General features: G+C 34.0%; 1 protein-coding gene across 2 annotated transcripts in view; it reads left to right on the top strand.

Moving 5' to 3' along the window:
* The window catches only part of NMD3 (NMD3 ribosome export adaptor), a 28,135-nt gene extending 10,980 nt beyond the window's left edge, over positions 1–17,155 (top strand). For both annotated transcript variants that reach the window (XM_017849030.1, XM_017849103.1), the window contains exons 5-15: positions 360–488; positions 780–870; positions 3,755–3,833; positions 4,354–4,450; positions 6,646–6,763; positions 8,095–8,240; positions 11,870–11,982; positions 12,778–12,850; positions 15,250–15,356; positions 16,026–16,096; positions 16,553–17,155. In XM_017849030.1, the coding sequence (XP_017704519.1) occupies positions 360–488; positions 780–870; positions 3,755–3,833; positions 4,354–4,450; positions 6,646–6,763; positions 8,095–8,240; positions 11,870–11,982; positions 12,778–12,850; positions 15,250–15,356; positions 16,026–16,096; positions 16,553–16,683 (1,155 nt within the window). In that variant the 3' untranslated portion in view covers positions 16,684–17,155. The remainder of the gene's footprint in view (positions 1–359; positions 489–779; positions 871–3,754; positions 3,834–4,353; positions 4,451–6,645; positions 6,764–8,094; positions 8,241–11,869; positions 11,983–12,777; positions 12,851–15,249; positions 15,357–16,025; positions 16,097–16,552) is intronic.
* Positions 17,156–17,161: the final 6 nt, after the last annotated feature.

Below are 17,161 nucleotides of genomic sequence, written 5' to 3'. Positions count from 1 at the left end.
GTCTCAAAAAAATGTGTGTGTGTGTGTGTGTGTGTGTGTGTGTGTATATATATATATATATATATATATATATATATATATGTAAAATATACACAGAATATTCTCACAACCACTTCAGCTAAAGAAAAATTTGAAATGCTGATCTAACAAATCATAGGAATTAAATCTGTATACCATTCTTGAAATAGTATAACTGGTTTTTATGACTTTAAATTTGAGGACATTTGATTGATTAATGGGAAAAAAAGCATTAGTGGAAAAAGTTTTAAATTAAATATTAAAGGTTCTTCTCTTAAAGAAAATACTCGTTATTAAACAAAACCAAAAGAGTGAAGGAGTGTGATTGTTTTCTTTATCAGGTGATGAATGGTGCTATCCTTCAACAAGTGTTTGTGGTGGATTATGTTGTTCAGTCTCAAATGTGTGGAGATTGCCATAGAGTAGAAGCTAAGGATTTCTGGAAGGCTGTGATTCAAGTGAGGCAAAAGGTAATGAGAGAAGATGATGAGTGAGTCCTACATCTTGTATTTCATCTTTGTCAATTATAAGATAGCTAGTAAAACCTCTTTCCCTTCTTTCTACATCCTGTGGGTACCAGGGATAGTCTGGTTCCCTGAGCATTCACCTTTGGAAATAGATCATTATTACATTTTAGATAATCTTTAAAGATTGTTATTGTTTGAAAAATCAGTGTGCTGTATCTGTAGATGGTATGTATGTCCTATACTTATAAATGGCTTTTTGTGGGGCATTTATTGATCAAATAATTTATATTTTAGACTTTGCACAAAAAAACTTTCTATTATCTGGAGCAGTTAATTCTGAAATATGGAATGCATCAGAATACACTTCGTATCAAAGAGATTCATGGTGAGTTAAAACTCAGAAGCATTTGAAATGATGTCGGATTTTATTTCAACATACCTAAGTAATCTTATTTTACTGATAATATCTGGATTAGTACTGTCCAAAAGAACTTTCTGTTAGAAAAAAAAGAAAAAAAAAAAAACTTAGTTCTTTATCTGCATTGTTGTCCAGTATGGTATAGTCACTAGCCATGTGTGGCTGCTGAGTACTTGAAATGTGGCTAGAGCAACTGAGAAACTGAATTTTTAATTTTCTCCTAATGTCAAACATAATTATCTTTTTGTGTTTCATACCTAAGTATAATGTTTCTTGAGGTTTCTCTTTGATATATATGCATACATACTTCTGTCCAGTCTTGCTCTCAGTTATGTGAGTGACACTGGAAAGAGTTAGAAAGCTTGCCTTCTTTCTACCTACTGTTTAATTAACCTCTTGAAATTTTTTAAGAACTTGCCCATTAAGCCATCCTATTTGATATCTTTTAGGGGATGTCTTTTCAGTTTCTTTTATGATATTCACCTCTCGGGTATTCTACCCTTTGAGTCAATTTTAATACCGTTTTCCAAGAAAAAACATTTCATCTAGCTTTTTAGATTCTTGGTATAAAATTGAACAAATGTAATAAATCTCATCTGTAACTGTAGTTATGTCCTCTCTGTTGTTCCTAATGTTTATCTTTTCTCTTTTTCTACTCAGCTCACCTTAGACTTGCAACTTTTATCTATTATGTTTTTTCAAAAAACTATTTTTAGTTTTATTTTAAACAATCTTTTTCTCAATTTTGTTTTTTAACACTAATCCCTTCAACTCTCTTTAGTTCTGTTTTGTTTTAATTAATTGAAAGCTTAGTTTATTTTTAATTTCTAATAAATATATTTAAGGTCATAAATTTTCTTCTGAGTACCATAATGGGTCTGTAGCTGGTACTTATAGCTACCTTTTTCCACTGCCCATTGTGTATTTTATTTGACCTCAGCTGTTTCATTCTTTTGGGTACATAGTTAGGTGTGGAATTACCAAGTCATATGGTAAATTTATGTTTAATATAAAGAAGCTGCCAAACTGCTTCAGAGTGGCTGTACCATTTTACATTCCTGCCAGCAATATTTCTCCATATCCTCCTCAACACTTGTTACTATATTTTTGTTTATAGCCATTCTAGAGGGTGGTATGAAGTGGTATCTCATTGTGGTTTTAATTTCCATTTTGCTAATGACTAACGATGTTGAGCATATTCTGGATACAAGTCTCTTACTGCATATATGGTATGCACATATTTTCTCCTAGTGTGTAGGAGAAAATTCACGCCGGGTATTCTTAATGGTGTCGTTTGAATTGCAAAAGTTTTAAATTTTGATGAAGTCCAGTTTATCAAGTTTTTTCTTTTAATTGTGATTTTGGGGTTATGCTTAAAAACTGTCTAATCAAGGTCACAAAGATTTTCCCCTGTAGTTTCTTTCAAATGTTTTAATAGTTTTAGGTCTTATATATTTAGGTCTTGTTTGAGTTAATTTTTGTGCAGAGTGTGAGATAAGTGTCTAAACTCATGTTTTTCTGTGTGGATATTCTTCATCCCAGTGAAAACTCTGTCTTTTCCTCAGTGAATGCCTTGGGTCTTCTGTCAAAGATCTAGTGACTGTAAATGTAATGGTTTATTTCTAGAATCTCAAGTCTACTCCCATTGATCTCTATATCCATCCTTATATTAGTACCATGCTGTCTTGAATACTTACTAAAGTTAGTGAGTTTTGATGTTAAATATGTAATGTTCATTTTCTTCAAAATTGTTTTGGCTATTCTGGGTAGTTTTAGTATTGGCTGTTTTGGTAATTATATTTAGTTGAGTTATTTGCAAGAATATGTTTAATATTTCTCAGCTAGGTAGTTTTGCCTTTGGCTATTCCTTTCTTGATGATTCCTAGTGCTACTGCTTTGTGATGAGATAATGTTGTCTTTAGTAATTTCTACTGTTTAGTATTTATTGAAATTGTTTTTCTGTTTAAAATCTTAATTCATGTTTTTTAAATGAATATTTTATGAATGTTTGAAAAAATATGTATTCTTTCTTAGAACTGTATTCTGTAATCTCAGTTAACTTGACCTTGATAGTTGGTTATTCAAGTTCTGTGAATTGTTACTGTTTTTTGTCAATTTTATCATTTTGGTTTTGAGAGAGTCCCATTCTAGTCCTTCACAATGATTGTATGTGTTAATATGTGTTAATTTTTTTTTCTTTTTCTAATAGTTTTTGTTTTCTGTATCTCAGATAGTTTCCTGTTACCTTCTTGGTATATTAATCCATTTATTACATAAAATAATTTTCTTTTTTTTTGAGAAGAAGTCTTGCTCTGTCACCCAGGCTGGAGTGCAGTGGTGCAATCTGGGCTCACGGCAACCTCTGCCAATTGGGTTCAAGCGATTCTCCTGCCTCGGCCTCCCGAGTAGCTGGGATTACGGGCACGTGCCACCACGTCTGGCTAATTTTTTGTATTTCTAGTAGAGACGGGGTTTCACCAGGATGGTTTTGATCTCCTGACCTCATGATCCGACTGGCTCAGCCTCCCAAAGTGCTGGGATTACAGGCATGAGCCACGGTGCCTGGCTGTTCATAAACTTTCTTTGTTCTTTGTTTTTCTGTCCCCCTTGGCCTTGAGTTTTATTTTTTCTAGAATTAAAATTATGAGTTTTATTTTCATTTGCTGATTTATTTTGTCTGTCTTTTTGCCAAAGAAGTCTTAAGTGATATCTCTAATCTGTTGTGACTACAATAAAGTTTTCTAATAATTTGATTTTGTTTAAAACAGATATAATGTATAATATAGTCATGTTAGTAGAGGAGAATTCTATTTTGCATAATTATTTTCATATGGCTTTTTTTTTTTTTAAGATGGTCTGGATTTTTATTATTCCTCAAAACAACATGCTCAGAAGATGGTCGAATTTCTTCAGTGTACAGTTCCCTGTAGGTATGTTCAGGACCTGACTGTGACTAAGTCTAAGGACCCAGGAATGGATGTGGATCACATATATTCTTCAGGCTCAGACAACTTCTCTTTAAAATTGTAGTAGAGATACTTATACAATCAGGAAGCATATATTGCGTTAACCACACACTCATAGAGGAGGTAGGACTTGTGCTCCAAAGATCAGGAAATTTTCATAGCTGGAGTTTATATTGAAAGGTACTATTAGTGTGAACAGACTTGCAGTGGGCATTAGTGTGACTTTTAATAATGCTATATAGAAAGTAGATTGGTCTGAGCCAACAGCGTGTTCTAGAGGTTTGGTAGAAAAGGTAGGGCTTAGTCAGATTGGTGAAGGTTTTGAAATGCAAGTGGAGGACACTAGGTTTTACCAGAGGAGGCGTCAGGAAGCCATTTTAGACTTTGGACGATGATGGTTTGATTTAATGAAAATTGATATTCCTGAGTCTGTACAAGTTAATGACCTTTGTCTTTATATTACCACTAACTTTTTTCTTAATAGATACAAAGCATCACAAAGACTGATCTCTCAAGATATCCATAATAACACATACAATTACAAAAGCACTTTTTCTGTGGAAATTGTTCCAATATGCAAGGTACTTTTTTTTTTTCATTTAATCCATATCTGTAAAAGAGTACAAGTAATTAATTGGCTTATATGTAATTTGTAGCTCCTGGTTTTCGTCTAGGGTTGGTTAAAAATTTAGAATAAATTCCTTAAGTGATTTGTAACATATTCAGCCATGTTAAAAGATACATGTTTTTTAAAAAATCATGCTTATAATTATGAATTGACATGCCTTTTATTTTGGTGTATTAAAATGAAAAGACCTGGTTACAGTTGATAAAATCCATATTGTTTAAAATTTGTGATCCTGTGAGCCTATGTGATAGCTCAGTTAAATTGAATAAAAGAAATGACATTAAAATCATTATTAGTGAGCCACTTTGTGGAACATATACAAACAAAATTTTGGCCAGAAATTAAAGAATATTGGGATAATGTGAAAATGAGATCATAGAATCATTTTTATGATTTTAAAACAGCTGAATAAAACATTTAAAATGTAGATTATTTCATTTTATTGTACTAAGATAAAACTCTGCTTCAAAAATATATGAATTACAATTCAATAAATAGTTGTTGAGCATCTATTGTATAGAAGGCTGTGTACTGAGGATTGTATAACTATAGATCTCTGCCATGTAAGAATTTATATGTCATTATTAAACCACCAATAATGATAACTGCCATTATTTATTATGACCATTCTGCATAAAGTTAACGTAGATACTTTAGTGTCTTTCACCTCATTCTCATCTCATAATAACTGAGGTAAGCCATATCATTTTGAAGATGAGGAAATTGAAGTTTGAAGAGGTTAGCCAACTTGCCCAAAGTTGTCTAACAAAATCCTAGCTTCATCACAAAATGATGAAGCTAGGATTTGCACCCAGGTCTGTGCCTCTAAAGCTTTAAAGCTGCTGTTGCTGTTTTATAGTATGTACTAGGGATGAAATGATAGCTTACAATAGGGTCAGCAAACTTTCTTTGTAAAGAGCCAGATGGTAAATTTTTTTAACTTTCAGGCCGTATAATCTCTTTTGCAGTTACTCAGCTTTGCTATTGTTGTATAAAAGTAGCATGGGTAATATGTAAAGGAATGTCAGGGCTGTGTTCCGGTAAAACTTTATTTACAAAAAGATACTGGGTCAGATTTGTCCTGAGGGTGGCATTTTGCCAACCTCTGGTTTAAAACAGTGAATGTTTCCCTAATACAAAGCTTGAGCAATGTGAATTTAGGTGTGAGGGCATATTTAGGCCTTGTGTAACTGAGTTTTACACATGTAAAAATTAACGTATGTCTTACACTATGTAAAAAAGTAGATTTGTTTATCTTTGGAAACTCATGTATTAAAAAACAAGGACTGGACTAATCACTGTTATGATTGTGAATAGATACACCTTAAAATATAACTCAGATCTTTTTTGTATTTTAATTCAGTTTAAAAACAGATACGTTGCTGCTTCATGTCTCCCAATATAAATGAATACCTGACTTTTTTGGGCTTAAATCTTTGCTTGTATATTGGCACATGTAGCCATGTAAGAGAAATATGTTCCTTTGAAGTTTATTTTTAATGGAGATTGAAAGAAGTCACAGGTGGATTTATAGAATCACTCTCCTCCTGATGTTTATAGTACTCTGTTTAGAATGTACACTGTATTAACATGTAGAGTGATGAGGCATTTACACTGCAGTAAAATGGAAATAATAATAGCTTGGTGAATAGGCCTTGGAGTTTTTTTTTTTTTTGGACACAGTTTTGTTGTCACCTAGGCTAGAGTGCAGTGGCACCACCTCAACTCACTGAAGCCTCGCCCTCCTGGGCCCAGGCTGTCATTCCACCTCAGCCTCCCAAGTAGCTAGGCCCACAGGCATGCATCACCATGTTTGACTAATTAAAAAATATATATATGTGAAGACAGGGTCTCCATAGTTGTCCAGGTTAGACTTGAACTCCTGGGCTCAAGGGATTCTCCCATCTTGTCCTTCCATATTGCTGGAATTATAGGAGCGAGCCACCATGCTCAGCCAGGATTTTTTTAAAAGCATTTTTATTAACACAAAATGCCGGTCATAATTAAGGTCTGATTCTTTTCTTTAGTCTCTTTGTTGATTGATAAATTGAAAATAACGTTTTGGTTGATCAAGTGCAGTTGGATTGGGTGTTTATTGAGCTGTTATTTAGGATATGCCTCATTCTAAATGTTAGTTCTTATGCCTAGGATAATGTTGTCTGTCTGTCTCCAAAACTGGCACAAAGCCTGGGAAATATGAACCAGATTTGTGTGTGTATTCGAGTAACCAGTGCCATTCACCTCATTGATCCAAACACCCTACAAGGTAAATTCTGGAAATGATTTGCCTTGACAGTTTTGTTCTGTATGACGAACAATAATAATTCGTGTTGTTAATTTTTCAGGCATTCTTGCTAATATTGTTTTGAAACGTTAGTTAAAATTTGTGCTATTGTTTAATACAAAACACTGTGGAAATACAAGACTTTGATTAGTTACTCCTGTATTTTTTATTTGAAGAAACAATTCTATTAACTTTTACATATCTACTGGTTTATTCCATTGATTTTTACTGAAATTGACTTTTTTTTTTTTGAGATGGAGTCTAGCTCTATCGCCCAGGCTAGTGTGCAGTGGCGCAATTTTGGCTCACTGCAACCTCTGCCTCCCAGGTTCAAGCAATTCTCCTGCTGCAGCTTCCCAAGTAGCTGGGATTACAGGCGTCCACCACCACGCCCAGCTAATTACTGTATTTTTAGTAGACACGGGATTTCACTGTGTTGGCCAGGCTGGTCTCGAATCCTGACCTTGTAATCTCCCCATCTTGGCCTCCCAAGGTGCTGGGGTTACAAGCGTGAGCCACTACCTTCCAGCCTGAAATTGACTTACTTACCTTATTTAATTTTTGGGACTATTTAGTCCATTGCCAAAATTTGGTGCCTAGCAGTTATTTTAAATTTTGGAACATTTGGCTTTTTGTGGCCCATTGGAACATTTAATTTGAATATGAATTTTAGCTGATTTTGTTATTACTGTAGATCATTTTTTAACATTCTCTATAGAGTAAATTATTTTTTAAGACCACATTTTAGTAGTTATCTTAGTATTTGGATGTATCTTCTACTTGATCTTTTTCAGGTATTTTCTGTAATACAAGTTTCCTTTATGCAAAAAGTGAGTTTATTTTGATATTTTTCTGGAAAGTCATTCATTATCTTTATCAGTTAGGATTCATAAGTTAAAGATCTGTTTGCAGTATTGGGATGGACATTCTTTACCTATCTGGTAGAACTAGGCTGTATTTCCCGTAAACTAAGCAGCTAAGATGACAGATATGTTTCTAAAATAAAGTGCCAGCACATGAAACAACTATACCACTGATTGAATCTGATCTTATTTAAAAGGCACTTAGCCCTGTGGCATTCTGGTTATAGTAACTATTTAAGATATGTTTGGCATCTGATATATTTTTCTTGTGCTTTGAGAAGTTTGTGGTTGGTTTATAGGAGTAATTGATGACCCTAAGGAGTGAGTTGACACTAGTTCTGTTGACTTGCCACTTCCCAGTTGGTATCTACCAGTTTCTTCTTAGTTAATACATTTGATGACTCTGAAGTATATAGTTTTCTTATGTTTTGTGTTCTATCCTTATTTTAGTTGCAGATATTGATGGGAGTACTTTCTGGAGTCACCCTTTCAATAGTTTATGTCATCCCAAACAGCTAGAGGAGTTTATTGTGATGGAATGCAGCATAGTCCGAGATATAAAACGTGCTGCAGGTGCTGGAATGATATCAAAAAAGGTAAGCTACATCCTACCTGCCAGTGAATTTTTTTTTCCTCAGTTATTATTGTTTCAGTCCCTCTTTAAAATAAAAATTTGTTGGTGATTCCACAGTATGGAATCCAAACTTAGCACCACATTAGGACAAAAGTTCTTCTTTTTTTTTTTGTCTTTTAATATGTGGTCATTGTGGAAATTATTAGACTTAGAATGTTAATTTATTCTCTTTTGTGTAGGAAAATCTTTTAAATGTTTACTCCATTATATAAAAAAGAGGCATTTCTTTGCTTTATTTTTATAGCGGAGGACCTTTATTTTTGTAGTGGTTATCTTGACTTTTAAAAGGTCATCACCAAATACTAAATACTTCAGTGTACATCTCTCAGACACAGGAATATTTTTCTACATAATGAAAATATTGTTACCATATCTATAAAACATATAGTCTACACAGTATTCTGCTCTTATCCAAGGGGATACATTCCAAGAATCCCAGTGGGTTTTTGAAACCACAATAGTGCCAAACTCTATGTATATTGTTTTTTCCTATACAAACATACCTATGATAAAGTTTAATTTATAAATTAGGCACAGTAAGAGATTAACGATGATTAATAATAAAATAGACCATTATAACAATATACTGTAATAAAAGTTGTGTGAATGTAGTCTCTTTCTCAGAGTTGTCTAATTCTACTCTACCAACCTATTTTTGGATAGCGATTAACTGTGGGCAGGTGAAACCTTTGAAAGGGAAACTGTGGATAAAGGGGGATTACTATATTCAGATTTCTTCATTTGTCCCAAAAGTGTCTTTTATGCCTTGTTCAAACAGGTATTCAATTGGAGATCACATATTAAATGGGAATATTATACCTTTTTAGTCTTTTTATTTAATAATAGGCCCCTTCTTTTTTCTTTTATTGGTTATGATACCAGCTTCCTTAGACAACTAATGCATTTATCTTGTAGAATACTCCACCTTCTAAATCTATCTTTTTTCCTCATGATGCCATTTAACTTGCTTCTTAATTCCTTGTGTTTCCTCTAAACTGGAAAGTTGATCTAAAGGTTTGGTTACGTTTAGGTTAAATTTTTCTTGCCAGAACAGTTCAGAGGTGATGCATGTAAAAGAGACAAGTAATGTCTGACTGTTTCACTTGTTAACATAGCAGCGATAGATTCCTCCATTGTAATGTTAGGATTTTTTTTGGTTTTGACCAGCAAGCAATCTGTGGCTTTCATACTATAATAATATGCAAGTATTGAGTTCCTGTTATCTTTTTTTTTTTCTGGCTTTAGCATCTGTTGGTAATTCTTGCCCACAAATTAATTATTTTATTTAGGGTTACAAAGTGGTGCATTTTCTATTTCTATTCTACATTTATTAGCTGTCATTCTTAAAGAAGAGCTTTTCATTATTAACTAGGGGCTATGTAGCATTCCTGAAATGCTCATCTGCATGCATTCTTTTAATTAATTAATTAATTTTAGACATGATCTTGTCATGTTGTTTGGGCTGGAGTGCAGTGTGGCTTCATAACTCAATGTAGCTTCAAACTCCTGGGCTCAAGTGATCCTCCTGCCTCAGCCTCCTAAGTAGCTGAGACCACAAGTGTTTGCCACCATGCCCAGCTAATTTTTTTATTTCTTTGTAGAGATGGGGTCTCCATGTTACTCAGGCTGAACTCCTGAGCTCAAGCAATCCTCCTGCCTTGGCCTCCCAAAGTGTTAGGATTACAGGCATGAGCCACCTCCTCTGGCCTATGTATAAATTATTAATTCTTTTAGTAAATATTTTTAGAGTAAAGAGTTGATCTAGGAGTCATTTCCAGTGGTGAAAATTAGCTTACACGTACAGGTGGTGTCTCTGTGATTATCACTATGATCTCATGAAGTATAAATATTATATATTTACTGTATTTTCTTTTGTTTTCTTCTCCCCTCCTCTCCCTTAGTCTTTTCCTTTTTTTTTTTTTTTTTTTTTTTAAAAAGACACAAGGTCTCACTCTGTCTCTCAGAGCTGGAGTTCAATGGTATGACCATAGGTCATTGGGACCTTGAGCTTGTGTGCTCCATTGATCCTACCACCTCACACCTCAGCACGCTGTCATACCTGTCTAATTTCTATTTTTTAATTTTTTGTAGAGTCAGTCTCACTGTTTTTTCAGGCTGATCTCGAACAATCCTCCTGCCTCCCTTATAGGCATGAACATGAGTGCCTGGACTTTCCTTTTTTAAAAATCCTCATATTGCCCCAAATTTTTTCAATGGGAGCCCCTTCAGAATGGTTCCTATTGTTGTTTTGACATAACTTTCCTAATCTTTGAAAGCATCCTTGATTTCTGGCACAACACAGCATTCAGGTGTTCCAAAATCACATGTATGGTTTCTAACCCATATCTGAAATCAAATGTTTCTTCAAAGATGAAAGTCTGGCTTCTTTTACTGTGAAATAGTATCTAGAGACTCCCAGGGTACGTGCGCGTGTGTGTGTGTGTGTGTGTGTGTGTGTATGTGTATATGTGCGCACGCGCTAATAATGCTTCTTGAGACAAAATAACTTGTGATAATTTGGGAAAAATCAATGGAAATTGAAGACAGATGACTTTCTACATTTTATTTAAAAATTAAGATAATACACTTAAGGGCAAACTTTTCATTTATAATAAATGTAGAGTACCACTTCCCCTCAGGCAGACAGAAAACCAGATGTTATATTTTCTTGGTTTTTAAAAGACAGAAGAGGTTAATAAATTTCTTACAAGTAGAGGAAGTCTAATATTTAGAAAGTAAGTCCTGTTAAATAAAATTTAGTTTCCCTGTTAATTGACTTTTCTTTTGCAGTTCTTAAGTTTGAGACTTGTCTTTTATTTCAGTTTCTCCTTCCACTCTATTTCTTTTCTTTTCTTTTTTTCATTTATTTTTCTTTGACCAACTGCAATAAGAAGTAATGATTCTTTTCATAACTTTATTTTGAGATTCCTTAATTTTATTTATAACTGTTACTTGATCTCACTTTAGTTGGTCTGTCTTTGTTGTTAAAGGTGTTGGCATGTTGGAAAGGGAATTGATAGTTTTCTAGTTTAAAAATTGGGATGTTGTTTCTGTGATATGTATTTGTATATATATATATGAATGATTGTACTCTACACTAGTAGATACTTTAAAAACTAATTTGATAAAGATTTGGCTTCTCTAGTGGTTTACTACTAGGATTTCTAGGCTGTCTTGTCTGAACCCTTGTGTCAGGAAAGAGTTTGCTTGGAATACTTTCTTGCTTTAAGATTCCCCTACCTTTTCACTTACTTTGTTCACTCTGCCTATATTGGCCCATCTTCCTGTGAAAACATTTCTTTTCAAAATTCTACATATATATATTTTCAGGGAAATTGTTAATGTTTTATAAAAGTCTTGAATAAAATCTTAGAAAAGTCAATGATTTATTTTATGAATTGCTTGTGTGTCTTTCTGTACTCATGAGTCAGTAATTTGTTAATTTTGACAGTGTTTCACATGTCAAAATAAAAAAAAAATTTCTGTCTTTAAAATTAGAAAACCAAAATCAATATTGTATTTAACTTTTCTCTGAGATGCTTTTAGAGTTATGTTTAGATTATTGAAGAGTACATTTTCTTTCCTCTTAAGCATACCCTCGGGGAAGTCTGGATACAGAAGACATCTGAAATGAATACAGATAAACAGTATTTTTGTCGTACTCATTTGGGACATCTTCTAAATCCCGGAGACCTGGTGTTAGGGTTTGTATTATTTCATATTTTAAACTACCAAGTGGGATTGCAAATTTCCTTTGGGAACCAGCAAAACCACCTAAAATACTAACATTGCTTACTCTAAAAAGATCAAAGGGTTCTTAGGAACCTTATAACTCATTTTATTGTTGATAACTAAATTAAACTGTGGGTTGGACAGAAGCCCGTAGTTACTCCATTTTGGTTATAATCTTAAAGAGTAATTTGTTCTAAGATTTTGTTAATTGAACCTTGAAGTTATGTGGTTATATCCATATTTAGAGCTGCTTTTGCAGATTGGGTCGTTTTTTATTGTGCATTTGCTACTGATGAGGTAACTCACTTTTAAGATATGTCAACTATTTATACAAAGGCTTGTAAAGGCATACATCAATTATTTCTGAATCAGAGCTTATCAGTGAGTGTCTGATTAAACCCTCAAATATTACTTTTGCTTTTAGGATTTCAGTTTCTTTTACTAGAGAATGAGATTTTGTTTTGTTTTGTTTTGTTTAAAATAAACTAGAAGGAAGCATCTAATTGAGTTCTAAAGTTGGACTGATATGTAAGTCTGTTTTGCTTTTACAGATGTATGGCAAGGTGGACAATAATTGATTATAAATGAAATTCAGAGTTCCTTATTATCTTTACCAGCATCTACAGAAGCATGTTCATTGTGTAATAAATGACAGAACTTTTAAAGTGGGAAGCATATTAAATGTTTGATTTTTAGGTGATATCCATAAAATAAAGTTACACACAAAGGGTAAATGGTCACTAAGTTTTTCATTGTTTACATTTCAGGTTTGATTTGGCCAATTGTAACTTAAATGATGAGCATGTCAACAAAATGAACTCAGATAGAGTTCCAGATGTGGTAAGGCTTTAGATTTTTCCCTTTTTTCCTGTGTTAAAGAGGATGAATGTAACTCTTAGGGGTAGGTAGGAGTTCACACTTTTGAAAATAACAAGTCAATTTAGAGATTTCTGAAACTGCAGATAAGGTATAATAGCAAAAGTCTTTTTTTTTTTCTTTTTCCTTAAAAAAACGGGAGGCTGGGTGTGGTGGCTCAAGACTGTAATCCCAGCACTTTGGGAGGCCTAGGCAGGTGGATCACCTGAGTTCGGGAGTTTGAGACCAGCCTGACCAGCATGGAGAAACCCTGCCTCTAGGGCATGGTGGTGCATTCTTGTAATCCCAGCTACTTGGGAGGCTGAGGCAGGAGAATCACCTGAACCCGAGAGGCTGAGGCAGAGGTTGCAGTAAGCTGAGATTGTGCCATTGCACTCCAGCCTGGGCAACAAAAACAACTCTGTCTCAAAAAAAAAAAAAAAAAAAGAAAGAAAGAGAGAGAGAGAGAGGGAGGGAGGGAGGGAGGGAGGACAGAACAGAAAAGAAAAGGGAGGGGAGGGGAGGGAAAGGGAAGGGGAAGGGGAAGGAAAGGGAAGGAAAGGAAAGGAAAGAAAGAAGGAAGAAAGAAAGAGAGAGAGAAAGACAGAAAAGAAAGAAAGAAAAGAAAGAAAGAAAAGAAAGAAAGGAAGGAGGGAGGGAGGGAGAGAGAGAGAGAGAGAAAAGAAAAGAAAAAAGAAAAAGAAAGAAAGAAAGAGAGAAAGAAAGGAAGGGAGGAAGGAAGGGAGGGAGGGAGGGAGGAAGGGAGGAAGGGAGGAAGGGGAGTCTTGCTTTATTGCCCAGGCTTGCATGCAGTCATGATCATCACTCACTGCAGCTCAAACTTCTGAGCTCAAGTAATCCTCCCACCTCAGCCTCCTGAGCAGCTGAGACTACAGGCACATGCCACCACTCCCAGCTAATGTTTAAAAAATGTTTTGTAGAGATGGGATCTTGTTATGTTGCTCAGGCTGGTCTGGAACTCCTGGCTTCAAGTGATCCTCTGACCTCAGCCTCTCAAGTAGGTGGAATTACAGGTGTCACCTATCATGCCTGGTTTCATTTTAAATAATTTTTCTTGGTGGGGTAAATCCAAGATTTATTGTGATTTTTTGTTCCTCTTCTAATCACATTTGCATTCTCTCTCAAAATACCTGATACTATCTGTAGAGCAAAAATAAATTTAGTCGGGTGTGGTGGCTCACGCCTGTAATCCTAGCACTCTGGGAGGCTGAGGTGGGCAGATTGCTTGAGCTCAGGAGTTCGAGACCAGCCTGGACAACACAGTGAAACCCCATCTTTTAAAATATAAAAAATTAGCTGGGCATGGTAGCATGCACCTGTAGTCCTAGCTACTTAGGAGGCTGAGGCAGGAGAATTGCTTGAACTTGGGAGGTGGAGGTTGCAGTGAGCCAAGATCACGCCACTGCACTCCAGCCTGGGCGACAGAGCGAGACTCCATCTCCAAAAGATAAATAAATAAATAAATTTGCAGCTAAAAATGATGACATTTAGCATTTATTCAGGTCATTTTTATTAGGCTCACTTCGTTTCACATATATTGTTCAGTTAAGAAGGCATTTAGAGTTAAGGCTGTTACTCAAAGCTGAATAAAATGTCATTGAAAAATAATCTTCACTTTATCAAGTCTTGGAAAACATGATGAGGTTAAGAATCATTAGAAACCGAATGAAATTAGTGTGAAAGACCCTGTCTTCTCTACTTGCTTAATCTTTTAGAATAAACATTGATTTCTTTAGCAGTGAGCAAAAAAAAAAAAGAGCCACGACAAATCAAGGACTCCGACCACCTGCCCAGTTGTGCTTTTGTTAGTTGATAAATTAGGAATAACAGCATGGTTGGAGTGTAAATCTAAATAAGTATTTCTAACAAGGTCATAAGAGGAGATCATGGCAGTCTTACAAGATTTTGTGTTTTGTAAAATTATTTTCATTCTATAATTAAGCATTCTAAAATACATTGTTGTGAAAGTTATATATAGTTCTGTAAATGCTTATTGGTGGGAATAAGAGAAAGAAAAAGTATCTACTTGGGATATTCAGAATGATTTATATGAATGGTAGCTGAAAACTGAAGTTTGAGTTAAAAGAAAACTGCAGTTTTATTAAGAAAATAGTATTCAGTCACTGAAAACTTTAGTAAATTTTAACAATTATACAAATAATGCTTGAATCCATTCTCATAAAAAGTTAAAATACATGGAGAAAAATTTTAAAAGTCCTATTGGCACTGCCTCACCATCCCTTCCCCTTTCTCCTGAGGTGTAACCACTGTCATTAGTTTGGTCATTTTTTCGCTTTACTGAATTTTGTGGCCTCACTGTATAGTTCCCATTCTTTATAACTTTACAAATATTTATCTTGCAGGTATTAATCAAGAAGAGCTATGACCGGACCAAACGTCAGCGTCGTAGAAACTGGAAATTGAAAGAGCTTGCAAGAGAGAGAGAAAACATGGATACAGATGATGAAAGGTCTTGCTTTTCTTTAAATCTCTTATGTTGTCTCAAAGGAAATCTTTATGATAATACTTTTTATGTTGTAAAGAAATAGGAATCACATAATTGATCCTTCCACTCTATTATAATCTTGGATTCTTATCAAGGTATTAATGGAATCAATGTAAGATGATGTAAAGACATTTAACACAGATTTAGTAATTATCTCCTGGTTTATGACCTAATAATTGTAGTGTTAATGTAAACAATTCATTTGAAAAGTTAAAATATAGTCATACTTTGCTTAACAGTGGGCATACCTTCTGAGAAATGCATCAGTAGGTGATTTTGTTGTGTGAACATCATAGAGTATGTGGCACATGACTTTATAATAAATAATTACATTATGAATATCACAAATAGCAGATGAGTACTTCTAGCTTGAGGAAACAGCTCATTGATGCCAAGTGTGTTATTTCTCAAATAATTTAAGCAGAAATGAAGAAAATGTTCTAAAACAGTTTATTGAATGATTCAAAAAGTGGCTTTACTGATGAAGATGCCAATGTCTAAAAAAAATGAGTTTATATAAAATTGTATCATGAAATGTGAGTGGGAAACAGCAGTATGTCTACATAGTCCTTACAATGAAGAAAATATAACTGTATATTTTTGCTGATGAAATATTTAAATGTTTATTTAAAGGCAATACCAAGATTTTCTTGAAGATCTTGAAGAAGATGAGGCAATTAGAAAAAATGTCAACATTTACAGAGGTTGGTGTTCTAGGAGTGTTTAAGTCATTTGTTGTGTATATAAGTGTAGTTCCTAGTGTGATGATTTTGGTATCTTAAGCCTTGATTCTCATAAATGTCTTTAATTGTTTTTTCAACTACTCTAGTCAGACTTCTACAGAAAAAAAACTTGCAAAACAATAAATAAAACTTTATAAAATACTGTTTTGTATGTTACAGTTAATATTATTTGCATTCTAGCCTGATCCTTTAAGTTGCTCACTCCTATAGTGGTGGAAGTATATTCATACAGTTATTCAGTTCATTCGTTCAGTGAATATAATTTGAATGACTGCTGTAAGAGACAAGAGTTTCTGATACAATATAGTTACATAATAATGGTAAAGGTAGATATTTGTATATTTTCAAATATACTTAATACTTTGTATACATATAAATACTTTGTATTTATTTTATTCTCTTTGTATTTTTTTTTAGATTCAACTATCCCTGTGGAAAGTGACACAGATGATGAAGGAGCACCTCGAATTAGTCTGGCTGAGATGCTCGAAGACCTTCATATTTCCCAAGATGCCACTGGTGAAGAAGGTGCATCAATGATGACATAATGAGATGTTGTAGACTGTTTCCACATACATGGGCTTAAGAAGTTGGACAAAATTACCTTAAGTGTCTACTCTCTATGCCTCCAGATTTCAAGAGGAGAAATTTAGTTTTAAACCTGAATAAACGTGATTGTTTTGAGTGCTCACTCAAACCACTGAAAAAGATGGATGGATTTGAAGTTTTAGATAATAAAAGATTATGGAGAATGTAATTATTATTGATATTTAGGCTATTTTACATGTGGAATTTTATCACTGTGCTTTTTTATATGAGGCACTGTAGTATTTTCACATAGTATAGTACTCTGGATGTAAAAGCTCAAAAATTGTGATTCTTTGAACATTCACTAAATATTCAAGCAAAACACATTTTATATTATTTTACATTGATTACTTTAGTGAAAGACCATATGAAGAAGCATTTTAATATTAACTTGGTACATACTTTGATTCACTTTACATCATTTTATGTTCTTGAGAT

The sequence above is a fragment of the Rhinopithecus bieti genome, unplaced genomic scaffold (assembly GCF_001698545.2).
Source record: "Rhinopithecus bieti isolate Rb0 unplaced genomic scaffold, ASM169854v2 scaffold_55, whole genome shotgun sequence".
Lineage (NCBI taxonomy): Eukaryota > Metazoa > Chordata > Mammalia > Primates > Cercopithecidae > Rhinopithecus > Rhinopithecus bieti.
The sequence above is the reverse complement of the archived record's forward strand: the minus strand, read 5'-3'. Positions and strand labels throughout refer to the sequence as shown.